This window comes from Cajanus cajan, chromosome 2 (genome assembly GCF_000230855.2).
Source record: "Cajanus cajan strain Asha chromosome 2, NIPB_CcT2T_4, whole genome shotgun sequence".
In the NCBI taxonomy this organism is placed as follows: domain Eukaryota; kingdom Viridiplantae; phylum Streptophyta; class Magnoliopsida; order Fabales; family Fabaceae; genus Cajanus; species Cajanus cajan.
In genome coordinates this window covers 40,152,573-40,171,948 of record NC_138518.1, presented here as the reverse complement: position 1 = coordinate 40,171,948, position 19,376 = coordinate 40,152,573, and the positions used below count along the sequence as shown (strand labels likewise).

Sequence of the window (19,376 nt, the reverse complement as noted above, 5' to 3'; positions counted from 1 at the left end):
AGATGGGTTGTCTGAGCTTGGATTTTGCAACCTGATTTGCAAAACAACCCAAATCGTATGATTCCCTCAGTTGTGTCCTACTATCTCAATTTCTTCCTCTTCATGCTCAAATATGCCCCTCTCCTTGATCTGTTTCTCTACTCTCCACCTTGTGTTTGGGCTTTCTGACTTAGGCCATCTCTCTACTGGTATGAACACGGAAATGGATCGCCTTGAAGAATTCAGAATTGGAAATTGGATTTTAATTTTTCTTTAGAGAAAGATATTGACGCCGCACTAAAGAAAAACATGAGAAGGTTAATGATAGTCATAAGATTGATTGCCACAAGTTGTCTTGATAAGATCATATTCATATTTAGTTCTTTGCCCAAGAACCAAGTGAAACTCTCACAAAAGGAGAAAACAGAGATTCCATTCTAACTTGCTCTAGAACTATGAAGTGATCTCTATTTATGAGCTAAATATGGCTTTCCTCTAATCTTTCCACTAGGAATTTAATTCTCACTAAGAAGTGAATGCCTACTAACATTTCCACTAGGCATTAAATTCCCACTAGCATTAAGTTCCCACTAACCATCATAATGGTTTTTGAAGCCTAAAAGCTAAAAAATCTGTGCTAGAAAAGATGAAAAGTCATATGAACTTTCAAATAAAATAAAAAAAGAAAATTTCTTTTAAATAAGATAATGGACTTAATTATTCATTTCTGCCCAAAAACTAATTATACTCCATCACATGAATGTTTAATGTCTTGTTAATTTGGGCTTTTCATGTTGACTTCATGTTGGACTCAAATCTTCGTCAACTTAGATAATAGTCGCCCATTTTGGTGTAGCCCCTATTCCACTTGGTTCATCATTCTTTCATCTCCTCAATTAGGCCTTGCAAAGCTTGCTTCATCATCTTAGTCTTGGACCTTGTCATAGGACCTCCAATTTCACACAAAGGGTCTTTGAGTTGGCTGGTTAGTGTTTGTGCATTCTAACTTTGACCATCTCTCTACTCTCTTCCATCTCTTTCCACATTGTGACTTAGGCCACTCGCATTTGATCTTTCCCTCAAGTTTGGCAATCTCTGCCTCTGCCTTGTGTGCTGAATTTGGCCTTCTGCAACTGCATTCTGGTCTCTGCCTTAGGTTTTTTTGGCTTCAGCCATCTGCAACTCTGCCTCGTGTTCTGATTTCAGCCTCTCTGGTTATCTTGTCTTTATCTCTCTGTTCTGTGTTTTAGTACTTTCAGAGTTCTTATTATGACTTATATGTGAACTAATGGGTATGCATTTTCAATTTGAATTTACTAGTTTAGTTATGATTCAGAAGTTGCTTTTGTTATATGTTATTTTTTATGCATATGTATATAAGTATAATTTTGCATTTTCAGGGAGATCTTACAATCTGTGTTATAATCCTACGATTTATGATCTTCCACCCCCAATCCTAGTCCTAGGCAGGATTTCAATTATGACAATATTTGTGGTTTTCTTTTCGTTGATGCATATAATATCATTTGCTTGATGCTTAATGGTTGAAGACCAGCGATCAAATAAGTAAGGTGGTTTCCCTTGTCATGAATTATGTTAAACTTCTACATAGTTACACTACTCCACATTTACTTGCATCCACCAATTGTTCATGAATGAATAAACTGAAGTTTAGGATGTCTTGAAGTTTAGAATAAAGTGATGCTGAATTAAATTTAGTATATATTGGATGTTCCTTTGTACATGGTTTAGATGTTCTTGTAGTGGTTAACTCTTATTTAGCAAGCACAAAACAAAATTTTTTCTCCTTCTGCCAGTATTCTCCTGCTGTGATGGTATTGTACGAGGCTATGAATGCTTGTCTTCTGACTTATCAAATATGTGATGTTAAAAAATGTCTATGTATGTGCAGTTTCTTTATATAATCAATATCTGGAAATATACAAGCAAAGGACATGGAAAATCAGCCAAAACAAAACCAGCAAGCAACAAGTTCTGCATCTCCCATCCTGAAAAGTGAGGAAGATCAAGCAGCCAGCACTGCTATGGGCTGGAAGGATTCATTAGAAAAAAAATATCTAGAAGTCAAAGAGCACGCGGAAACATACCCGTATGTTTGGGCTTCATATATTGTTGTATATGGTGGCTTTGGTCTCTGGACTGCCTATAGATGGAGAAAGCTTCGTAAGACAGAAGACAGAGTAAGATCTCTTCAAGAAAGACTACGTAAGCTTGTAGAAGCTGAAGAATCTTCTAGTTCTACCAAAGTGGTTGAAAAGGGTTCTACATCTTCTGATAAGCCTTCCAAGTAGCTTACAGTATGAATAATCCTTCTTGTAGCCAGATTGTCTAGTTTACTTCTATCAATATCACTTCTGTTACCATTGTAGTCGCCTAGGGAATGTTATAATTTAATTATATTTGATCCACAAATCAACTAAATCATTAGAGGAAATTTTCAAAGTTTTATTGAGCTTTGTAGAAATTGTTAAAAATTATATTCTGATATTTTTCTTCCTAAAGTTGTGACAATATTATTTGACTGATTACTGTTTACAGATATCTTTAGTTTCAATATTGATTAGAGATGGACCAATGCCTCTTTTTTTTTTTTGTTAATTTTCGTGTGAAAAAATAATATCTAGTATGGTATCAAATCATTTTTTGTATATTGCATATGTTCTATACATTTGAGCTACATTTCAGATTCATGCATTATCAGTTGAACATTTTGTTGTATTTTCTCTTTTGCATAGTTTTCACATAATTGTATGAACTTACCTAATGATAAATTACTTATATTATCGACGTTACCTTACTACCAGTATTTTAATGTGTCTTACAATAGGTCTCACGGGATCACGTAATGATTGTAACAAAATACTAATCATCTATGTTAATTTGTGTAGCTTATTTTTAACCTTTTGGCTGGATAATGTAGCTTCAGAAATTTACTATTAGTATTTACAAATTTGTAGATGAACAGTGTTGAACTTGAATGTAATCCTAAGTAGCATAGGGTGACCCACAGATTTTTATATTTATTTTTATGCCATATCAACGTAATAATTTTCCCAGAGCCCCTCTCCTTCACACCTTGTAACTCCCAAGTAATATACTCTGATAAGTTCTTCAATATATGATCTGAAGGATGGGGAGACTTGGCTCCTCTCTATAGAGGAAACCATCTTAGCACAGAATAACAGAAACAATGACCGGAAAATAACAATGGTGATTCTGCAAATAATAAATCCAACCCTCCCATGTCATACAACATGTTTGCATTGGTAGTGTGTAGCTTGGATGCACGTCACTCAAATATTTTTTCTATGTGGATGTTGCAAAAATGTGGATGGTGGATGTTGAACCAAACACCATTAATTTCCTACTCCTCTTTCCCTACATGTAACAAACGTCTCTGCTGCTATAACCTTCTCTCTCTTCCTCCCTTGGCACATTCTTTGCTGTAGTCATTTTCTAATTTTCTCCTCTCTTGTTATAAGGTCCATCATTGAACTTCAGCCTATTCATATTTTCAGTATACACGAGTCACAGGTCTACCAATGGAAAATTTTCTCCCCTAGCACATGCCACATTGCCCTCAAGGTGAAAGTGAAGAAACTGTTGAAGAATAGTGTCAAAATCTTCCCGAGAATGCTCATGAGCTGGGAGATTGTCCCCTTTCGATCTTGTTTGGTTCCCCGTCTTAAATGTGATTTTTCATGTTTACTTGGAGGCTAGTAATTATAGCTTTCCCCACGTTTTGTAGCGCAATTGACATGATTTCTGGTTTTCTAACGGGTTTCCAAACATGCATTGAATCAATTTCTCAATGGTTTACGAAAAGCTTCCAAGCCAGCAACTAACACTTGTGCTGTCTAAGGTTGCAATTCTAAACAACCAGCAGATGTTAACATAGAATGGTTGCACTAATGGGTCTATTAAGTTGAGACACATGGAAAAGAGAATGAGTATGAGAAAATGAAGGTAAAACCAATTTACTAGCCACTTGTCCCACCCTACTTTCAACTGCAAAAGGGTTATAAAAAGGTGAAGGAGCCTTTCACTCACCTTCATAGTCAGTGAGACCATCCAGTAAGGCTGAAGCTTCAAATACACAAATTCTTTAGGTTGAAATTCTACCTCCCTCCTTAGTTTATTAGCCAGGTTTTCCATTTTTTGTTGTGCCTGACTCAAGTTAATCTTTAATTCATACTAACTATCATCCCTCAAAAACCAATAACTTGTTACTGCTCAATGACAGTGTCACCTTTATTATTATTACTGGAGGTCTCTACCATACTAAGCCTTGAAGAGTGACATTTGAGTTGAAGTAGAATTCAGCCCAAGGAACCCGCTTAACCCATTTCTGGGTGAGATTGACAAAGCACCTCGAGTAAGTTTCAAGAGTTTGATCTGTCACTCAGTTTGACCATTTGTTTTGGGTGATAAGTTGAAATAATCCGCAGTTTAGTTCCTGCTAGCTTGATAATTCCCCCAAAAATGAACAATAAAAATTCTGTCCTGATTTGGTATTGGAAATTTTTTACCCTTCTTATGAAAATTTAATGACAAGTAAAGATGTTAAAATTGGTAAATTATAATTTTGCTTTATATATCCAATAAAATTAACCAACATAACTATTTATATTGGTATGCGTGATTCGATTAAAAGTGTGTTATAATAAGCTAGAGGATGTATAATTTGTTTACAAAATACAAAATCTCATGACAAAAACTGAAAATAAAAGGTGTATTTTTTTGTGTGTATTTGTATCACTGGCTCAATTTTAAAGTGTGTTTAGTAATGAGAATAGGAAAAAAATAGTAGAGTAAAATAGTAAAATTAATACTAATTTATTCTCTTTTTTATTTATTTAGTTTTTATCTTTATTTTAAAATATGTATTATTGGGACAATTTGTTTATTTATTAAATATAATATAAGTATAAAAAATGTTGTGGGGTCAATTGCCCCATTCGAACTAATCTACACTTGCCACTAGCACCATGAACACTTCAACACTATCACTCTTAGGTAGGGTAAGATCCACAAGTGACTCATCATGAATACAAAATCTTGCAAGGGTACTTCGAACTCATGGGATTAACATGGATTATATGAAAATTCGAAATTAAGCACACCCTGAAGGTCAAGATTCAATGGTCTATCCCAACTTCCTTAACATAGGACTTACATCATGTACCCCAAAAAACTTAGTTTCATGTATTGATGATGCATGGCCATACACATTACTCATACAATTTCAACAATTATCAAATATCTCAATATTCTCATAACATGTCACATTTTCTCCAAATTCTCGTGTTAGATCCTATTCCATTAAAATAGATCCTCTCAAATATCAAATGTCTCAAAAATGCACATTAAATGCTTCAAGGTTCTCATGTCCACAAGTATCTCAAGCTTGTTAATTATCTCAAATTCAATGCTCAATTGTCTCAAGTATTTTTATTATAGATTATTTTCACAAATCACATATCTTAGGTATATCTTACACTCAAGGCAATCATGCTTAGCGCACAAAGTCTCTCGTTTAGCAAGGAGAGATAAAAGAACAAAGGTTGATCTTTGGCTTTCTCATGCTTAGAGCGAATCACCTCATGCTAAGCATCAAAATATTTTTTGCTCATTATGGCTCTCTTGCATAGCATGACATTGTCTCGCTTAGTGTCTAAATATCCTATACTCATTGTGGGTCCTATGCTCAATGTCAAAATTCATTGTACTCGTTGTGGGTCTTATGCTTAGCGAGATCAGACCTCGTTTAGTGTCTAAACAGGGAGTCACTCTTCATGGCTCTTATGCTTAAAGTGAGGACACTCATACTCAACGTTAGAGTCACCAATTCTATTTTCTTTTTGGATTTCATGTTTAGTGAGAATCTTGTCTCACTTAGCACTAGAGGGTCAAAAATGAATCCTACAACTTTGGGAATCTTGCATTTAGCAAAAGAGACTTGGAAACTTGTGAATTACAGAAATTAGGATTTTTCAACCCCATCTCAAAAAACTCATCATTGGTTCAATCAACACAACTCTTAACATAGAAACCATTGTATCTCAATTCAATACAATTGTGTATGTAACATGCAAAATAAATCCAAATTGCACAATCAGAAGAATCTTAAATCACACATAAAATCATCACAAAAGTTAATTTGTCAAAAACCTCAAATATTTGAAACACACAACAACAAATCCCGCAATCACATGAGTAATCCAAATAACTAATAAAATAAGGAAAATGGGCTTCAAGATATTCACTATCTATATGAGAAAACCAAGCAAACAAATAAGATGACATGAAAACCTACAAAGTTGAGGGTCAACTCACTACCCATATTTCAATCCATGACCATAAGCGAGATAACTTAATTTCTCTAACATAAAAATAATCCTATCGTGGCAATGATTCCAAACTTTGATTTCAAACACTCTCCAACTTCTAGTTCCTCCATTTGCAATTCTAATGAAAAAAGCATTCCTAAGAGGCAAAAAAAAAACAAAAGGATCAAGGAAGACTACGTCGTATAACCCTGATGACTCTAAAGGAAGAGTTGGACTCACAAAGACAAAATTCCATACTTATTTTTACTAAAACACATTAGCTCATTTCTTGCTAAAATCTCACTTTTTATTTCTCTATCCATAAAATCCAAAATACATATTATTTAATTAAAAACCTCAAAATAACATTTAATAAATATCAATACATACATACATACTATTTTTAAAGGAAAATGGGGATGTTTCAACTCCTTCTTAAAAGAAAATTTGCCTATCAAATTCTACCTTTGGCAAATAAAGATGAATATGCCTCTTTCATCTAACTTTCAGTTAGCTATTAGACGACACTCTCATTAGTAGCTTATTCTTAGAAAATTTTAACTAAAAAAATTTTATTCCTCTTAGTGTTTCACCCTTTAGTCTTCAATTCTCAACATCAATTTATCATAGGTGAAATTTTCCATAACTTGGATGTTATAAAATTTGATGACATGGGAAGGACCTTGAACAATTTTTCCCAATTATAAAGCATGGAAGATACTATGAAGGTTTGCAAGAGAATAAGGTGAAACAATTTGATAAGTGACTTCACCTAAATAGTTGCTTAGTTTCGGTTGTAACTTTTTTTTTCCTTTGTTTCTTTCTTCCTCTACCAAAAAAGTATGAAATTACTTGTATCAAAGAATACTCCAAAAAAATATATAGAAAAACAAGTGAAATAATACTCGTGAAACATATAATTCCTTATAAAAAAAATCATAGGTGATAGTGAAAATTTTGGTGGGTAGCTAAAAATTGAATGTAGCTTGAACATCGACCAATATGGTGAAAAAAAATGGTGTTATTTTCACTTATTCTCTTATTTGTTTTGGATTAACTCAATAAAAAATTGATTATTTTTCTTGAAAGATAGTGTTTTTACAGAGGATTTTATTACATCTTCATATTCTAGTTAGAAAGTACATATCTAACATTTGAAAATCTCCTTTGTTGGTATGCTATTTGCGTTTTCCACCACTATGAAAAGTAATAAAAAAAATTTTAAAACATAATTCAATTATCCTATTGTATTTTTTATTTATCTTAATTCTTTAAAATATAATTAATGTAATAGACAATAAAAAGAAATTTATATAAAAAATGGTTAATATAAACTTAAAAAAATTAAAAGTAATACAAAATATAATATTATTTGATGAAAATAATATTCTTTTTTTTATTCATGTTATATATTTTTTATTGATAAAATAAAATAAGCATTTTATTGATAAAATAAAATAAGCATTTTATTGATGAGATAAAATAAATATAATAATGACTAGGAAAGAAATTAAACTAACACTATATTTATGTCACCATCGTCACTGTTGCAACCATTGCCACCATCATTGCCACCTATGAGTACAATTACTTTTCCCCGCTTCAATTATTAATTGGGGTTTTAATAAAAATTCATTAATTTCATCCAAATTAGTTTTTCCAAAAAAAATTTCATGTATTAAAAGCCTCTTTTCTTGAAAAAAAAAAGATTTAGTTTTGCAAAATTTAAAGGGTTGAAAAATTAGTTCAATTATCTAATCATTTAACATCTCTTAATTTCAATTATCTTCTAGGTCCACTATTTAATTGCAAAATGATCACTGACCAATTAGTTAATTAAGAGAAAAAAAAGGTTTGATCATTCCTCAATTTGGAATAAGTATGGAAATATAATTCAATTAATGACAAAGAGCGATAAATAATAATTAAATCAAGATTCCAACTCAAATCACTTGGCTACAAGCCCTAAAAATAATAATTTAGTTCTCCATCTCAAAAAAGGAAAATCCTATCATAAAAATATATGATATAAACAATAAAAATATTTGAAAGGTAAAAATATCTCCATAATAAATTGTCAAAGTGATCTCATGTGATCTCCTCAAAGCTAGAGCCAAAAGGTACTTCAAAGCTTTAGAGAAAAGTCTAGAATCAAAAAGAAAGAAAAAAAAATATAAAAGTTCAGTCTTTGGTAATGTGAAATTCCATTTTATTTATATATTTGTGTGTGTATATATATATATATATGTATATATATATATATATATATATATATATATATATATATAAAAGTATGTATGTATGTATATTGTCAAAGTGATCTCTTATGATTTGAGGTGTTGATCCTCAAAGCTAGAGCCAAAGGATCTTTCAAAGCTCTAAAAAAAATTCTAGAATCAAAAAGGAAGAAAAGAGTATAAAAGTTCAATCCTTGGTAATGTGACATTTCCCTTATTTATATATATATATATATATATATATATATATATATATATATATTATGTCTCCTTAAGGTTTTGATGATAACATGGACATTAAAAATTTATGCCAAGAGTTTTGATAAAGTGAAGTTTATAAAGAACTGTCTTTAAGAAATTCAAAGCATTCAATGTTGTTTTGCAAAGACGGTCCAATGACTTCTTTTACCACATAAGCATCTAGAGTTTTTCAATTTCATTTGTGCTCTAAGTGTTGGATGAATGCTTATTATGCTTAATATGGTGATCTTGTAAGTTGTATGATATATATATATATATATATATATATATATATATATATATATATATATATATATATATATATATATATATATATATATAGGGATTTGTTAATATATTCCCACGCTCTTTTTAAAGGGAGTACTTTGGCATCCTCCACCTTTTCCTTTTGACAAAAAAATCATTTCTCTTTTTTAAAAACAACTTACACTAAAAAGATAAAGGTGTAATTTCATATTTAAATTGCTCACTCCCTTTCCTGTTGAAGCAATGTTGATTTCATTGTCTTTTAAAATCCTTATTTTCCCATTCTCATTAAAAAAATTAAAGGCGCTCAATCCTCCAGCATTATTCCTACTATTGCAATTCTAAACTTGTATGTTATTCAATCATCCCTTGTGATTTATTTGTTTGTTACATTCTTCACCTTTTCTCCTTGAAATTTAATGGCTTTGCACCTGTTACTTCCATTTTATGTTTTTGTATTTGAGTATTTTTTCTTTCTTTTCCTTTGTATTTTAGAATTTTATACACTTTGTTGTTGTCTATCTGTGTTCAATTGCTTTGTTTTTTAACAAATTGCACAAATTATGAACATCGATTACGCTTATGAATGGCAGTTGTCCTATTTTTTTTATTTAAATATAAAAAAATAGATTTAAGCTAAGATCACAATGGCATTTGAAGTAAGAGATGGTGTTGGCGATTGGCCCTTAAAGTTTTTTAAAGACTATGCTTCTATATGTGAAATTGATGGAAATAAAATTTCTTTTACATCTCAAGAGACTCAAGACGAACCATCGCTTGAAGCCAATAATATTTATGATGAAGTCCCTTATGAAGGGAAAATGCTTAATAGCTATGATGAAGCTTATGAATTTTATTATGCATTTGCACAAAAAAATGACTTTTCGATTAGATGTGACCATACTTACAAATATAGTAAGAATCAAACTGAGGATAATCCATTGGTTATTTATAAAAAGGAATTTGTTTTTCATTGTGCTGGTTTTGTTAAACAACACAAAGTTATTGAAGAGGAAAGTCAAAGAAAACGGAAAAGTTCAAGATGTAATTGTGGGGTAAAAATGTTGATTAGCAAAAAGACAATTGGCTTTGAGGAAAAATGGGTGGTTAAATATTTCTATAATCACCTCAACCATGATTTGTTAGATGATAAAGAGGTTCAATTTCTTCTTGCTTCTCGAAACATCCTAACTGTTGATAAAAGTCGTATATTGTTATTGTCAAAACCTAGTTGCCTTGTAAGCCTCATAATAAGAATGCTTGAGTTAGAGAAAGGAATTGATCCAGGAAATCTGCCACTTTTAGAGAAAGATATTAAGAATTTTATTTAGTCTCAAAGTGGTATTGGTAAAGAAATTGATGCTTCAAATCTTCTCAAATTATGCAAAAGTTTGAAAGATAGGGATAATGCCTTCCAATATGATTTCACAATAGATGAAAATAACAAATCGGAGCATATTATATGGGCATTTGGTGATCCAATTTGAGCATATGAAGCTTTCAGAGATGTGGTTGTTTTTGATACAACATTTCAAATAAATCGTTATGATATGCCTCTTGGATTATGGGTTGGGGTTGGTAATCATGGGAATTCAATTTTTTTTGGTTGTGTTCTATTGAGAAATGAGAAGTTTTCTTCCTTCACATGGGCTCTAAAGGTAAATTTTAATTATTTATAGTTGTCAATTTTTACTTAATTTCTAACTTTGAGATTTTAGGCCATTATTTTAATTTTCTTTTCTTTTTTTCACAGTTTTTTAAAATTTTGTCAAAGGAAAATGTCCATAAACAATTCTTACTGACCAAAATCTTGAACTCAAGGAAGCTATCTCAATGGAATTGCCGAACACAAAACATGCATTTTGCATATGACATATTGTGGAAAAGTTATCAAGTTAGTTTTCTTTTCCATTAGGTTCAAGATATAATGAATTCAAATATGAGTTTTATAGGTTGTACCACTTAGAATGTGCAAATGATTTTGATCGAGAATTGATGGCATCCTCACTTGCATGGACATTAGATGATGGACAAGGAAGATGATGCCTCACTCCAAGGATCAAGTTCTTCAAAGGTGGCACAAGGTTTTAGGGTGGATGATGATAGAATGGATGAAAATGGAGGTTGGGTAGAAGGTGTTTGAGGAAATGCTTGAAAAGGGTACTCTAGGGTTGGCTCACTTCATGATGATGAAGGCCACTTCTAGGGTTGTTTCTCTCAAGGTGGAGATGGGAGGGAGGTGGCCGGATTAGCCAAGGGTGACTAAGGAAAGAATATTAAGGCACAAAGGCTCTCTTAATATCATAAATTCCAAAGTATTTACAAGGTGTGGGGTGTTGGATATTTATAGGAGGGGAGGCATCTAGGGTTGCATTTGGAGTAGGCAAATGCATTCCAAATGAAATGCAAATGAACCCTAGATGCAACTTGGTGGCCAAGGATGAAATCTTTGGGTTTAGATTGGCTATATCTAGGTGCATGATAAGACCATGCAACCTTTGCCCTCCACTTGGGCCTAAGCCTTTCTAACACCAAAAATAGACCCAATGACACCAAAAACATGCGTCACCCTCTAATTAACACCCTAGCCCAAAATTAAAAACCTAATTATCTAGAGCACCCCATAATACAAGGGCAAAATGGGAAATACTAGGGAAAATAAATTCTAAGTCCTAAGCACCCCAAAATACAAGGGTAAAATTGGAAAATAAAATAAAAATAAATGCTATAAAAACTTAGGAGCTAAGGCCCAAAAGTAGGCTTACTCCTCCTATGATTTTTCAACACTAACCCATTCCTCTTGCCTCCTTCAATATATCACCTCTTGGACTTCTCGGCCTTAGTGTTATTCCATCATTCCCTCCCTCTTGAAAAGGATTTGACCTCAAATCAAGAGGTTCCTCATGGTGGGCATCATGACCAACAAAAACATAAAAATAAGCATTAGAGGTAATAGTATATGATAGAAATGGAAAGTGTATCCTAAGAGGAGTTCTACTAAAAATGCTAAAAAGATTGTCTAAATTAAAAGGACTAGACTCTCTAATGTTAAGGATAGGATCCTCCCCACGGTGAAGTCTAGGTGTATAACTAAAACCTAAAAAGGTAAAAAGACTAAAACTATAGCACACTAATGTATTAGTCCTAAAAACTAAAATATCTTGTTGGAAGTGCCCAATGTAATGACCTAGGCATGTATTGGAAAATAAAGAAAACTTAACTAAAAAATTACCTAAACAACTTTGTATTGCATAATTTGTTAGATACATATGAGAAAAAGGTGTTAAGAGAAGTTTAGGAAACTCATATAATCTAAGTTTGTCTTGTAGGAAAGTATTCAAGTTAAGTTCAAATAAGTTTGAACTTCCTTCAAGATCAAAAATAGAAGATACAACACCATGAGATGTATCCAACAAACCATACAAACCAAAAGTTGGGTGCTTTATGAAGAAAACTAAAGTACAAAGAGTCTTAAAGAAAGAAGGCTTATCTTCCTTGGGCACCACCAAGGAAGTAGCATAAGAAGTGGGACTAAGTGAAGTCCACTTCTTCTTCACTAAATCTTGAAGTTGAGATTCTTTTTCTTTAAAAAGGATTTGTTTTTGAATCTCCACTTCATGACTAGTGGCAACGTGAGAGAAAGAGTTAAGGTCTTGATGAATGAAGAAAGTCTTTTTAAAATCATTTTCAATGGGAAAGTGACTCTCTTCAAGCATAAGCCCTTTGGAAGAAACATTATCCTCCTTACTCTTCTCTAAGAGTGTTGGTTGTTGTTTTTCATTTTCTAGCCATTCTTTAACCTTCTCTATACTTTTCTTTATTTTTTCTTTCTTTTCTATTTTCTTTTCTTTTTCTTTCCTTCTAAGTTCCTCCTCTCTTGTTGTATTTTCTTGCTCATGCATACTCCTAGGAACTCTAACTTCTTTGCCTTTTTGAGATCTAGTTGGAACAATCCTAGGTTGGGATCCACTAGTTTCTATCCTCTCAACTAATTTTGCAAGTAGTTGTTTTATTTCCTCATTATTTTTTTCAAACTCTTTTTCTTTTCTTCTCAATTCTTCCTCTCTTTTTATATTTTCCTTTTCTTTTTTTCTTAGGTACTCTTTGAGTTGCCTAATTTCTTCCCTAACACTAGACCTAGTACTACAAGAGTTATGACCATGGACACTAGAATGATCACTCATCTTTGATCCAAAAAGGTTTTCACAAAGTGTTTTCAAAAAGGTTTGAAAAAGTTTTCACAAAGAGTGAGTGATAAAAGGGTTTTCACAAGAAAGGATTTTCAAGGTGCAAGATAGGTATGAAAAGGCCTAAGTGTACAAAGTGAACTATCAAGGGAGGTGGACTACTAAGAATCACTTAAAAATCAAGCTTTTTCAAGTAAAAATCACTAAGCCTTTTCACACTTTTCTCACAAAAACAATTTTCACAATACTAAGGTGTGTGATGTGCACGCCCCCCTAGTAGGCAAATGAAGCCTTCTAAATGAAACAAATAAACAATGTAAAGTCCTAGGCAAATATACTACCAAAGCTTTAAAGCATGCAAAGGAAAGCACTTAAAGCATATGCTAGTCGGTTTCCTAGGTGAAGGTTTTCAAATCACCTTCAAACTACACGAAACTACCACCAAATTGAAAAGGTTTAAAAATGGCCAATTACAAACCAAAAATGAATGAAACCAAGGCCAAAAACACAAGAGGCCAAAATTTAACAAGAAAGAAATAAGTAGAAGAAAGAAAAAAAAAATAAGGAAGTCTCCAAGTCTTCAATTCTCCACCCCTTCACAATGAACACCCAATGTTAGTCTTGAAATGGTGTTTGCACTCTTTGAATTGGTGTGATCCTCCAAAGTTCCTTGAACTCCAATCGGACAACCCCTCCACTCAATCCACCAAGAAAGTGTGTAGTGTTTTAGAAGTTTTCCCCACCTAGATCAAGAAGAAAACACAACCCAAGAGTACAAGAGGCCAAGAAAGAAAAACTAAAAAGGCACAATTAAGAAAAGGCTAAACTCAAATGGAATTTATGAGATAAACTTAAGAGTAGAAGAAAGACTCAAAAACTGAAATTAAGGCACATTAATAAAAGGAAAGCACACAAAAGAGTAATTCCTAGAATGACACTAGCATAGAATTTAGCAAGTAGGCTTAAAAGAAAAATTATGCACTTAACATGTTTGATTTATTGTCTCATTCGGCCATTAAGTATTGTCCAATGGTCCAAGAATTAACTCCAAGTGCTATGGTATGAAAGTTGGTCCAAAACTCCACAAGTCTAGCAAAGGTTCCCTTTTTCTTGTTTTTGGTTTCTTTGTTCTTTTTGGGCTTGTCCAAGTCTTGGCTTTTTTTTTTTTTTGTTCAAAGTCCAGCCACTTTTCTCTTTTTTCTTTTGAATTTTATACTATTCCTTTGCTTGGGTTTTACACTTGTTTTTGGTGGTTTTGTTAGCAACTTTTTGGAGTATTCTTTTAGCAACTTACACTAGCTCAATGAGACAAAATTTGAGTGTTTTTCTTAAGTTTTTAATAGCCCACGTCCAGCAGCAAAGATAGGCATATTGAAATCAATTTCACACTCAAATTATCAAACATCATGTAGGCATACAAGTTCACCAAGGAATACACAAAAAATTGGTCGAAAATTTGAAGTAAGTATGTGTAAAGGAATTAAACACACATGATATTTTAAGTGATGTAGAACATGCTAGAACTAATTAGCATGCATGATTGACTCTCTAAAGCACATCAAGGACTCACGGCCATTTTATCAAACAAGTGGCATGCATGTCATTTTTTGTTCATTTCAAAGGCTAAGCATAAAAAACTTGGAATTTCTTTCAAGGTAGTTCAAAGAGACAAGTTTATGAAAAAACCGGATGGATTAAAAAAAATAAAAACATTAATGTATAACATGCAGCCCAAAATTTCCAGCAACTCAAAAATTTAAAGAAAAAAGCAAGAACCTAAATAAGAAAGCCTAAAATGCCAAGATGATTCACAAAGAACATATGGTATGAATCAACACATGAGAAGAGATTTATGGATCATCAAAATATGGCAATTAAGATGATTCATTTAGGCACACTTAGGAGACATGTAAGGAAGACATGACATGACCAAAAAATTTTAGAGATAAAGAGATTGTTACCCTTGAAGAACCAAGGCTCTAGATACCACTTGATGGCATCCTCACTTGCATGGACATGAGATGATGGACAAGGAAGATGATGCCTCACTCCAAGGATCAAGTTCTTCAAAGGTGGCACAAGGTTTTAGGGTGGATGATGATAGAATGGATGAAAATGGAGGTTGGGTAGAAGGTGTTTGAGGAAATGCTTGAAAAGGGTACTCTAGGGTTGGCTCACTTCATGATGATGAAGGCCACTTCTAGGGTTGTTTCTCTCAAGGTGGAGATGGGAGGGAGGTGGCCGGATTAGCCAAGGGTGACTAAGGAAAGAATATTAAGGCACAAAGGCTCTCTTAATATCATAAATTCCAAAGTATTTACAAGGTGTGGGGTGTTGGATATTTATAGGAGGGGAGGCATCTAGGGTTGCATTTGGAGTAGGCAAATGCATTCCAAATGAAATGCAAATGAACCCTAGATGCAACTTGGTGGCCAAGGATGAAATCTTTGGGTTTAGATTGGCTATATCTAGGTGCATGATAAGACCATGCAACCTTTGCCCTCCACTTGGGCCTAAGCCTTTCTAACACCAAAAATAGACCCAATGACACCAAAAACATGCGTCACCCTCTAATTAACACCCTAGCCCAAAATTAAAAACCTAATTATCTAGAGTACCCCATAATACAAGGGAAAAATGGGAAATACAAGGGAAAATAAATTCTAAGTCCTAAGCACCCCAAAATACAAGGGTAAAATTGGCAAATAAAATAAAAATAAATGCTATAAAAACTTAGGAGCTAAGGCCCAAAAGTAGGCTTACTCCTCCTATGATTTTTCAACACTAACCCATTCCTCTTGCCTCCTTCAATATATCACCTCTTGGACTTCTCGACCTTAGTGTTATTCCATCAAGAATGAAACTTGATGGTTTCATAATTTGGTCTAAGTATGGATAGACATATTGACTTGTTTTATTCCTATCATCAATTTTGGGCCCTAGCCTATTTGAGAGACTTCTTTTTTGCTAGGATGACAACAACTGGACGTTCATAATCTATGAATTCATATATAAAAAAAGATTTTTGGATGTCAAAACGATTTGATTGATTTTGGAAATCAAGTAAGAACTTACATGGGTACCTTGATGTAAGTATATTATTTTGGAAGCAATTAGCTTTTTAGTTTCTTATGGTTAATGTACTTTTATGTAGGTTGGTGTTGTTGTCAACATTAGAAATCAAGGTGGAGAGGAGGCAAGAATGTGTATAAAGTACCATAATCCTCAAATTATACCAGGTTTTCCTCTTGAGGAACATGCTGCATCTATACTCACGCCATATGCCTTTGAGTTGCTCCAACATGAGTTCCAATTATTTACAAAATATGCAACAATTGATCTTGGCAATGACTCATGCATAGTGCGACATCATACCAAAGTTGATGGAGGTCGTTTTGTTAGTTGGATAGATGAATAAGAATCAATTCATTGCTCTAGTAAACCATTTGAATTTTTTGAAATATTGTGTAGACATGTCATTTGTGTGCTATCGTTGAAAAATTATTTCCACCTCCCAGCAAGAGATCTTTCTTTCCAATGGAGGCAAGAGAGTTCATTAATTATAAAATATAGTCACATAGTCAGTTGCAATGATAACTCGTCTATTGTCTTATGGTCTCTAGTCCTATGTTTGGAAGTTGAATCTTTGAAGACAAAAGATTGAGTTAAAGTTGCTACCAAAGAATTAGGCAAAGTCATTCAAATTATAAATGTCATGCCCGAGATTCAAGAGAAATCAACTGAGTTGGAACATGGTGTACCAAATAACAGTGGTTGTGAGGTTGAAGTTGAAAATCACATCATTTCTAAGACAAAAGGTAGACCAAAAAGATCAAGGCCAAAAGGAAGAGTTGAAGTTGCAAAAAAAGCTCGTCGTTGTCATTTTTGTAATTGTGGTGGAACCAATCATGACTCACGAAATTGTCTAAACAAAAAGAATAACATTGAGATATTTCCTTCTCAATCTCCTAATAAGTATGTGTTAGCTATTATATATTTTTTAATTGATGCCTACACTTTTTGAGTCAAGAAATGACTAATTGAGAGGTTTTTATTTTTTTTTCTTATGCTTTAATAGGATAACAAAGGGTTGGAGAAAGTAATCTTAAAAGAGAATGAGGATTGGTCAATGATTTAGCTACAAGAAAGAATACTTTTCATTTTATATATTTTTCATTTTTTCATTTTTAAATATGAACTCAATGACTAAGTTGCACAAAGAGTTTAATTTTTCTGAAGTATCAGTTATGGTTAAGAAGTCACTGTTGGTTCTGGTTTGTCGAACCTATTTTTAGTTTTTGATTGTTATTGTGCTATTATGGTTACTATTGTGGTATCTATTTGAGCCTTGTTAATTTGAATTTGGTCTGACACCTATTACATTTTATTACTATTAATCTATTATTATTAGTTGGCTACACATTTGGTCTGTTGTTATTACTGGTTGGCTACACCTTTGGTCATTATTATTCCAATTAGTTGTTAATATCATAATCAATTTCAAGAAGCTTAGAATAGAAAATGGGTGGCTGCACCTTCATTGTTATCCTGACATGGAATGAATGATGTATACCAATGTTGAGAAGGAAAATAGCACCAAAGAGATATTTTTTCCCAAAAAATTTAATAATTGACTTTAAGCTAGACATCTAGATCATAATACTTGTATATCTTTATGCATTTAATTAACAAATGCACATTATTTAGATATAGAATAATGACTATTCTTTTGTCTTATGTGGAAAAGTAGGTTGATTGTGTATTGGTTACACTTATATGGAAATGAAACAAAAAACATTTTGTATATGCTTATCCAAAAAAAGGTTAGTGCTCATCGACACCCTGTTAATATAATTGTAGTAGAGTTCTCTCTTATACATGTCATAAAAGAAAAAAGACTCATGTACCTCACTGCGACATGTAAAAGGATTGGCTGCCCGAAATGCTTTGTCCCTTGTTTTTATGCCAATATTGGAACGAAGTGTGGAATTAAGAGAACATTCATCAAGAATCATGTTCGTGAAAGTGCTTATTCTCTCGAGATCAAAAATACCTAGCATTATCATATATACTCAAGCTATCTTAAATGGATGATCTTTGTTGGGTGACCCTTATAGTAACCTAATGTTAGTGAGTGTTAAGTGATCCTAAGTGTTCTGTAACCTTCATATAAACACTAGTAAGTGTTGATAAGTCTAGAGAAGCTTATTAAGAAAAATACTTAGAAACTCCAATATTGTGTTCTAACTACAAATTTGTAATGTCTAGAAAGATCGAGAATATTTGATTTATACTTAGTGGTTGAGTAATGAATTCCTTTAATGAAAAGAGATTAGATGTAGATCTTAGATAAATAGTGAATGAATATAATCTTTTATGTCCTTTCTCTTTTTCCCTTACTCTTTAAGTTTATACGCTTTGTTCATTTGTTTTATATAGCTAACGCACTTAACTTACTTGGGTTGAAAAAGTTTTAAGCAAATTTTTTTAAGCACACAATTTAACTACTCTTCTTGCATGTTATCTATGCATTGCAAACCAAACTTATTTTTTGAGCACAATCATCCTTGTATTGAGCTTGACCTTTCTTACTTGAATGATGTGGAAGTTTGAAATTTGAGCTAGGTCATGTTTTAGCTAAAATATCGTGCTTCTTTTATAATAAGTGACCTCACAAGAATTAAGGACTACTATGATGTCTTGGATGGATGTCAATGGCCTCCTCCTTATCTAACACAATCATGCTTAAATTAGTATGACCATGCTTCTATCTTGAATTGACTTTTTGGACTTAGTCTTGGGCTTTTTCCTGTGAGTTGGAATTTTTTTCTATCTTACACACATACACCTCATAATTTGGTCAAATTACTCAAATAATATAATAATTGACCTAATTTGACCCAATTCTAACATATAAGTATAACAAAAATATGGTTGATCAATCTCCCATCAAAGTTGTGTGTGTTTCACCATCACCAAAACCCCCCTTTCCACATGATACATTATTTTCAACTAGCTAGTCAATGTGACAAAATAAATAACTTAAGAGTAATTGAGACTCATGTGTGAAGAGATAGAAAAGCTAAAAAAGAATACAACTTACATGCAAATAGGAA

The 19,376-nt window shown here is 32.7% G+C and overlaps 1 protein-coding gene and 1 pseudogene across 1 annotated transcript; both read left to right on the top strand.

Annotated features, from left to right (window-relative positions):
• The first annotated feature begins 1,934 nt into the window (after window positions 1-1,934).
• On the top strand, window positions 1,935-2,291 carry LOC109789868 (uncharacterized). The gene has a single exon (XM_020348909.3). The coding sequence runs from the start codon at window positions 1,935-1,937 to the stop codon at window positions 2,289-2,291; it is 357 nt and encodes a 118-aa protein (XP_020204498.1).
• A 7,429-nt stretch (window positions 2,292-9,720) lies between these two features.
• LOC145954897 (protein FAR1-RELATED SEQUENCE 11-like) lies at window positions 9,721-18,217 on the top strand (annotated as a pseudogene).
• Window positions 18,218-19,376: the final 1,159 nt, after the last annotated feature.

Excerpts from the sequence above, each read along its gene's own strand:
- LOC109789868 (XM_020348909.3), top strand. The coding sequence starts at position 1,935 with ATGGAAAATCAGCCAAAACAAAACCAGCAAGCAACAAGTTCTGCATCT.